Raw genomic sequence first — 8,557 nt, 5'->3', positions numbered from 1 at the left:
ACATTTGTAGAAACGGTGCTGTGTTTAGAAGGATATTTTAAGAAACGACAATAAAAAAGATTGTTTAGGTTCTTGTGTGGACATGGTCTAAGTTTAACAGCTGAACAGGTCTAACCTGCTGAGAGAAAATCTTGGCTGTAGTTAATATTTTATTTGTTTTATGGCCAAATGAACAGTTAGGCTGTGAAATGTTCCATATGTTTTCTTTAAACAGAACATTAATTTTTTAAAGGTTTGTTTTGTTTTCTTTTTTTCCATTGATCGTCTGAAACATTTGACTTTACATCCTGAAGTTTAAATTTCAAGACATTTCTCTGCATCGGTTTATTATTATTATTATTATTTTGTTTCCTTTCCACATTTTCTGCCTTCCACTGGTCTCTGTATTTTCCCAGCCCTCTTGTATATGTGGATAATTTTAAAGCTCTTCTAACAGACGGTGTTGCATTCCATTAGTGGTAATGCAATCACGTGTGCGCAGTCAGTGTTGAGTGCTTTTAGAGCTGTGGCTTTTTGCAGCCTTTCTTTCCCAGGCAGGAATATTTTACCTCTTTAATGAATGCTCCTCTGCCAAGCACAATGAAAACAAAGCAATTAGCTCCCAAAAACGGAAGCGGGCGGTGTTACTACAAGTCGAGCACATTCTGTCTCGTGTGTTTTGGTGTGTTTTAATTTCCTGCTCGTTTTGTTTGTTGACAGTTCAACATCGGTACTGGCTCCACATTGATAAATGACAGACAATGCTCTAAAATCTGCTGCTCTTCTTAAAAAATGATTAATTGGGGGCTTCACTGATGCTTACCATTAAAAGCTAAATTTCACCATTTCTGGTAGCACTTTAAATGGAAAGTGATTGAGTTTGATGCACAGTGGCTGAACATGTTTTAAATATGTCTGGCTGCAGTTGATTGTTGTGCTGATGGGATTATAATGTAAAAGTAGCTGTAACTCAGTTGATTTTACAGACATTGATCTCAAACTCGGCGTGGTAGTAGCTGATGATCACCCCCAACACATACTCTAAGTGCTAGCTGATCGAGCTTAGATGTATTTGCAACATTTTGCTAATAAATTATTGAAGTCAACTTCCTTTGTTTGTCAGTAAAATATGTCACAAACCGCTGAAGGGATTTTAATTAAACTTGCAGAAAACAATTGGGGTGTACAATTAATTACATTTTCAAGTCAACTCAATTTAAGATGGCTGCCACAGCCAACTGAACTCATGAAATACAGAACAACGTAGGCAATGTTACATATTTTGGGCAAACTTTGATGTGGTAGTAGCTGAGAACTAAAACTGTGGCATTACCTATTACAGTCAACACATGAACAGATGGATTTTGATGGAACTCAGAAAATAAATATTAGATGTACATCTATAACTGATATTTGGAGTTGAACCAGTTCAAAATGAAAGCCACAGCTAATCTACTTTTGCTAACTCACAAAAAATGTATAACCTAATTTACAGATGTTGAGGCGTTTACATGGCACTAGCTGAGCGTCATTCTCAACACATACTTCGAACATTAGCTCGTCTTGCAAGATTTGGCTGTGGCGCCCATCGTGAGTTAAAACTACGTCATGAAAGTCGGCGGGCAATAAGCATCAAATCATAGAACAAGTCATTTACATTTGGCTGAATGAGTTTTATTTTCCGCCAATTATTTGGGAAAGAGATGGGGAAAAAAGAGCAATTGTGGTTTTTACTTGTCATTCAAAGCTGCTAAATACAAATTAGTCTTAACGCGTGCAGTTGATTGCTACAGTTTATGTTCTGCTGCTGCGTTTGACATCTCTGCTCAGCAAAACGGCCTTATTGGTAGAAAATAATGCAGCTCTGATATTCTTCCTCTTCATTCTATTTGACTGTCTGCTGGGTGAAATCAGCTGGCGGGCTCTTAATGTGCTGTTAAAAATCACCAGCTAGATCTCCCTCACCCCCTCCGCCTCCCCAAATGAATTCCCTTTGCCTTTTGCACAGCTTATTATTGCGCCACTCGCAGTACAATATGTCCTTATTGAAGCTTTCAGATGCAAATGAAGCGGCGTCACCTTCTCTGTGTCGTGCTGACAGCTGTGTGGACCCCCCCAGCCTCCTATAATTGCTACTAATTGTTATTCCCTAGGCAGGACTTCGCAGAGCACTTCTGAAGACCCTGTTATTTGGACTGGAGGGGTGGGCATGATGGGGTTTTGTGTTGAGCGTTGATGTCTTTAGCTTGGTAATTCTTGGTTCAGAATTTCAAGTAAATGAAGAAGTTTGGATGTGGCATCAAATGGGAGGGGTTTGAAGGAAATTTTTTGGGGACGAATATTTGGTATATCATATCTCTGTCAGAGAATTATGGTCACCAAGTCAAGACCCAGACATGTTGATGATCGTTATGATTGATCAGTGTCAGGTTTGGATTACACTACACCATTCTGAGTGAAACTGTAGCTTTTCAGTTGTTTGTGTACAGGACAACAGCACTCGTTTTTACTAAATCTGAACTTTTTTGAATCCCGGTCTCATAGTGGAGGTTTTTGGAGACCTCCCTGGCAAAGATGTGAAATCGCATGTGAGCATTATGCTTGCTCAGGATGAGTCTGGCTCCTCAGATAAATAATGTTATCAACTTACTTTTATGTACAGTAGTCCCTCGTTTATCACAGGGGATCCGTACCATGAAGCCCCGCGATAAGTGAAAAACCGTGAAGTGTGTGTGTGGGGCGGGGGGGTGTACAGGAACAACATATACTCCTACCGGTAGTTGTCAAAAGCATAGAGGGCCATCTCACGCCTCTAGCGGCTGCAAATGGTAATGTTTACGCTGATTCATGTCAGTGTGAATGAACATTTAAAGCGTCAGTCAAAAACTGCATTATGAATATGGAAAAAAATTATATATAAGTCGCTTTGGCGTATAAGTCGCAGGACTGGAAAATCTATGCATAAAACAAACAAACTACGACTTATACGCCAGAAAATATTGGAAATTATTTCAGTTTTATAGAAACCATCTTAAAACGTTTGGCCAGTTCGGTTTGAACTTTAATACTAACAAATGGTATGCCAATGTCCCCGATCACTAATGGGTTTGAATAGTGAATGTTTGTAGTTTTAGCTACAAGTGTTTTTCTGGACTCTGAACAGAGAATGCAAGTAAACCCCAATATTTGTTGCAAGATATTGGAGTAGGTAAGAGTTAAACTGTGTATAAGAACAGATGGTGTATATATATATATATATATATATATATATATACACACACACACACACACATTTAAAATTTTTTTATTTTTTTTTGTTTGTGTTTTGCTTCTCCGAGGCAACGCAAAGTGACAGATCCTGGTGAGTGGCGAGTCTGTTTGTCATCAGATTATGGCTGTGGCTCCTCTGAGACTCGGTCATATGAGGGGGATAATGTAGTTGGATCAGATGTTGAATGTTTGCTGCATCGTGGTTGTCATGTCTCAGTGTTTCCTGGGGGCATTAGAGACAGACGCAGAGCAGAGGCTCAGTTTATCTGTGTCACAGTGTCCACTGGCTGTCTGTCTAGCTCTGCATCTCAAAACTCTTGTTTATGTGGACTGACAACTCTCACAATGCTGCTGTCACACTTTAAAATACACACAAAAATAACACTTGACCCTAAATGTTATGTACCAAACTAGAAATTTTCTGCTGAAGTTTTAGAGTGCCAATGCAGCTACTGCTAAAAATGTCAACTTCATCCATCCGTCCGTTATCTTTATCCGCTTCATCCTTTTTGGGTTGTGGGCGTCACTGATGTCCATATCCAGCAGTCACTGTGTGAGCGGCGGGGGACAGGTTTCCAGTTCATCACAGGGACACACAGAGACAACCAAAATAAAAGCCATTCACATTCTTACTCACACTTGGGTCCAATTTACTTACCAAAAGTTTTAAAATTCTTAACTTATTTCCATGTTTATTAGGTCATGTGAGGAACATGTATGCATCAGAACTTCACTTTAAAAATGTGTCTTCCTATGTGCATCAACTGTATCTACGTCTACTTTTATTGTAAAGCAAAAATAACACATCAACTGTTTTCCATCAAACTTTTCTAATGTCCAAAAAACTTGATGGGAACCCACCAGTAAACTCCATGTGTGCAGCAAATATTTTCTTACTCTGAGACGTTACGGTTTTCTGCAAAACACCGCCTTTTGACAAGTTGTAAAAAAATTAACTTAAATCAATGTTAATGTGAGCTTTAGCTGATTAATAATAAAAAAAACACAGATTAATCAAACTCAACTGTTAGTGCTTTGAATTTCAAATTCTCCATCTTGTTTCCAATCAGTGCCTCATTTCACAGTAGTTCAGCTCATTCCTGTAACGTCCCATACTCGTCCTGGTTTCTGTCTCTGTCTAAAGACTGCTGAGCATCTGAAGGATTGTAAGCCTGCAGTCCACTCGGTTCCATGACTAATAGTGTAATTTAGGCCGGCTGATGTGCAGCAGGAAAAGGCCTTTGAAGTGGAGTAGAAGAAGATGTTGGCGCTCGCGCAGCGACTCGAGCAGCGACATCAAAGAGAACAAATAGTTGCCATGGAGGTAAACGCTGCTCTCTTTCTTCCTGGATCTTTTTTTTTCTCCACTCTTGTCGTTTAAAGCGTTTTCTTTTGTTCTTGTTTCCATTTACTCGTTCTCCTGTTTAGATTCTTTTTTTTTTTAATGAGGGGGGAGTTTGTTCCTGTTCTTGTTTTATGTAAGAGTATAAAGTTAGAGTGCCTACTTTTTTTATGGCTTTTTCTGCTGTCTGTGTGTTCTTACATATATATATATATATATATATATATATATATATATATATATATATATATATATATATAACAAAGTGAACCCCAAGAGGAAGGATGTTGAGCTCTTAACACATTGAGGTTGTATCTTCCGGGCTGCAACTAGTTGTTGAAGGGTCTTCATGAGGGAGTGTCCTGTATGTCTTGCAACTTTTGCAGAGTTCTCAACTTCCTCAAATGAGTCATCGAGGCGCACAGCCCCTCGGCTTGAGTTTTGAACATGTTCAAAAAAATATGTGTAACAACTTTTCTCTTTAAAGACTCACAGTTTTCGTAGGCCTCTCCAGCACATCTGAATTTCACTGCAAGCATCTTCCATTCATCTCAAGAGCACTAGAGCTGTTTTACGCCTGCACAAGATCACAAGTGTGGCTAAGGCACCATCTTAAGGAAGAAAAAGCATCCAGCTAAAAATACGTATAGAGATGCAAAATGTGAAAAATATATTCTACTGTTAACTTTTAGTGTTGTTTTAATGGTTTAATGTGTTTTATGGTCGTTTTCATTTCTTTCTGCAACATAAAATATATTCTACCTGTGAGACTTTAAACAGACAAGTCAGTATAGAGACCAAATAAATGCTTCATACATTAAGATTTAAAGGCCTTTCTGTCACTGATGGAACCAAAGCCTGAAATGTAACTGTGGAGGAACAAAACTATTATTTTAGCCTGATGCCAGCTCTGTCAGTCTAATTATCCTGATGATCATGAATGTTGTGTTCCAGTGAAAGGTCAAATCTGCCAATTACAGTCTGTAACAGCATCAGTTTGTAAACAGAAACAGTAAAAAGTGACTTTGTTTTCTCTCTCTCTTCTTGTTCTTCTCGGCAGGATGTTGAAATTCGGACTAACGCAGCTCAGTACCTGCCTCAGATCAGCGACCTGCTGAATCGAGTTCCTCGGCAGATGCTGCTGCTGCTGAAGACCACCGACCTCCTGAGGGGCATCGAGACCACGTTACAAACCAGAGCTTCGTCCTCATCCTTCATCAACATGTCCCGTTGCTGCGTGCGAGCTGTGGCCAGGTCAGGAACTCTCTGCTCCTAACAGCCTTTTCCTCTTCAGGTTTCTTTTCCTACGTTCTCTGACAGCAGATCAACAATGTTTATTTCATTCTTCATGCTTAATCTTGTAGATGATTTGAGAATATTTTGTACCTTTGTCAGAGTTCAAGCGTCTTTATAACTATTTCAGGCTGACCGTGTAAACGTATTGCCCAGTTAAAGTTAAAGTAAACCTTCAAAATGGAATTTGCTCATCACCTTTCCCTATTTCTGACAGACACAAGAGGATCAAGGCTCGGTCCAGGAGGCGGCGTCTCCAGATCACTTTGGCAGAGTCTCTGAGTTTGTGGAAACTCTCAGTTTATGAACTTCTTCTGTGGGTCAGAGGCTTAGTAATCACCCGCTGGCTCGCTGCCCTGCTGACGTTTCTGCATTGACACGTCTGGAACATATGTATCAGGACATCAAAACTGTGGCAGAACATGCACACAGTTTGTCACAAGCAAGTGAACAGCTGCCATTTGGATTTAAGTTCCCATTCAGCATAGCTTGGATAAAGTTTTTTTATTTTTATGTTAGAACATAACTAATCTTTCCAACAAAGTTAAGTCAGGTCATCTGGATAATTTCTTTTTTTGTTGTTGAGACGTTTCTTCTTCATCTAAAGGACTTCATCAATCTGAGGAGCCTCAACAAACTCAGTCCCACAAGCAGCACACTCAAATAGTGGACCAACCCTCTCCCCAGTCAACTCCTCTGAGGCAGCCGTAGCCAAAGTGGTTCAAAACATCAAAGTTCACACTCATTAGTCTAGTTTCTTTTTTTTTTTATTTTCATTTGAGGCGTTTCGTTCTTCATCCAAAGGACTTCATCAAGGAGGAAGTCCTTCGGATGAAGGCCGAAACGTCTCAACAAAAAAAAAGAACCATCCAGATGATCCAACTTAATTTGTTGGATTTTTTACCTGAACTATTGAGCATGAACTTCGATGACTGATCTTTGTTTTACCTTCGTTGTTTCAGAATCAGGTGAAGGAGTACAACACGGTTGTTTGGTTTAATTAAACTTAGTATTTATTGAGGTTTTCCTCAAACCAGTGGTAAACCAGTGGTTCTCAAACTTTCTCAAATTCTCCTTTTATAGTGGAAAAAAAATCCAGCCCGCCCTCACCACAACAAAAATAAGACAAACTGAGTCAGATTTAACTGTAATCATATTGCTTCTTTGGACTGAGCTTTATTTTTATTTATTTTATTTTATTTTATTGTAAGAAAACAGATTGATCGAAATAAATCAAAATGTCCATTAACTTTTAGAACCATGTAAACGCCAACAAATATTAATTAATGAGAGCTCAATATCTGCACAGCATTATAAAATGTGTTCATTTTCATTGTATTGTGGATGGATAGAATACTTTAGTTTGGTCTATAACTTTTTAAGGATGGAGAAAAATAGGGGTGGTCACACGCACACTATGATTTATTTTAACACTGTTCACTGACCCCACAGTTTGAGAACCACTGTTTGAAACCAAACAACTCTAAACAAGTGGCCTGAGTGTTAAGACCATCACAGTGCTGAAAAATGAGAAAAGTTACTCACTCTGATTCTAGCCAGCTGCTCTCCTTCCATCTCAGAAGGAAAGAGACGTACCCCCTGAGAGTTTGGAAACAATAAAAATGTAACACGTCTGATGTGAAACCTGACAGATGATGTCTGCTTTATTCCTGCTTCTCAACAAAATATCCCTACAGTATCAATCGGACCCATTTTCTGTTGATGCCTAATGTTTTCTGCTTTTTGAACAGTTCTCAGGTGATGGATCATGTTTACTGTTCTTAGGTCAGACATTGTTCACTCATTCCTGTGAATGTCTCAGATTTGAACCTGTTATTTAATGAAGATATTAATTCAATTCAGTTTATTTATATAGTGCCAAGTCACAACAGAAGTTGTCTCAGGGCACTGTACAAAAACATTCACATGCATTATAAAAGCCAATTAGTAAAAGTTATTTATGTAAGGAAGCCAGCCGTGTTGAATCTTCACTTCGTCGCAGTCTCCCATTCTGAGCAAGCACACTGGCGACCGTGGAAAGAAAAAACTCCCTTTTTAACTGGAAAAAACATGAACAGCCATCTGCTTTGCCTCAGGTGGAGGAGTTCAAGTATCTCGGCATCTTTTTCACAAGTGATGGTAGAATGGAAAGGGGGCTGGATTGACGGATTAGGGTCTTGTCCTCAGTAATGAGGGTGTTGCTTCCGTCTATCATGGTGAAGAAAGAGCTAAGTCTAGGGGGTGCACTGATTGCAGTTTTCTGGCCGATCACTCATTTCTAAAAAGTCTGACCTGCCGATTCCGACTTTGGCCGAGACCAATTTTGTTTTACAAGCGACACCGTCAGGTGTTATAAGGTCACAATGCACCTTCAATTTTCCAATATTTTATTAAAAAACATACCCTTGAACAATATCCTAGAAACAATACAAACTTGTATCAACTGGCCATGAGGTAGTGCTCTGAAATATAAAAGAAGTTTAGACAATTGTTGTTAAAACTAAAAAAAAAAATTGGTAAAATCGGTTTCTCGTGCAAGTATCGGCTGATTTCCCAAAATTAAGGAAATCGGGGCCCCTATCTAAGTCATAAGGCAAAGCTCTATTTACTTGTCTGTGTATGTTCCAACCCTCACCTATGGTCATGAGGTTTGTATCATGTCCGAAAGAATGA

General features: G+C 39.1%; 1 protein-coding gene across 4 annotated transcripts in view; it reads left to right on the top strand.

Moving 5' to 3' along the window:
- adck1 (aarF domain containing kinase 1) overlaps nt 1–6,432 on the top strand; it is a 55,029-nt gene extending 48,597 nt beyond the window's left edge. For all 4 annotated transcript variants that reach the window (XM_037695474.1, XM_037695476.1, XM_037695473.1 and 1 more), the window contains 2 exons: nt 5,652–5,845; nt 6,102–6,432. In XM_037695474.1, coding sequence (XP_037551402.1) covers nt 5,652–5,845; nt 6,102–6,261 — 354 coding nt within the window. In that variant the 3' untranslated portion in view covers nt 6,262–6,432. The remainder of the gene's footprint in view (nt 1–5,651; nt 5,846–6,101) is intronic.
- Nucleotides 6,433–8,557: the final 2,125 nt, after the last annotated feature.

The sequence above is a fragment of the Nematolebias whitei genome, chromosome 21 (assembly GCF_014905685.2).
Source record: "Nematolebias whitei isolate Nwh7 chromosome 21, NemWhi1, whole genome shotgun sequence".
Lineage (NCBI taxonomy): Eukaryota > Metazoa > Chordata > Actinopteri > Cyprinodontiformes > Rivulidae > Nematolebias > Nematolebias whitei.
This window is presented reverse-complemented; position numbering and strand designations above follow the sequence as displayed.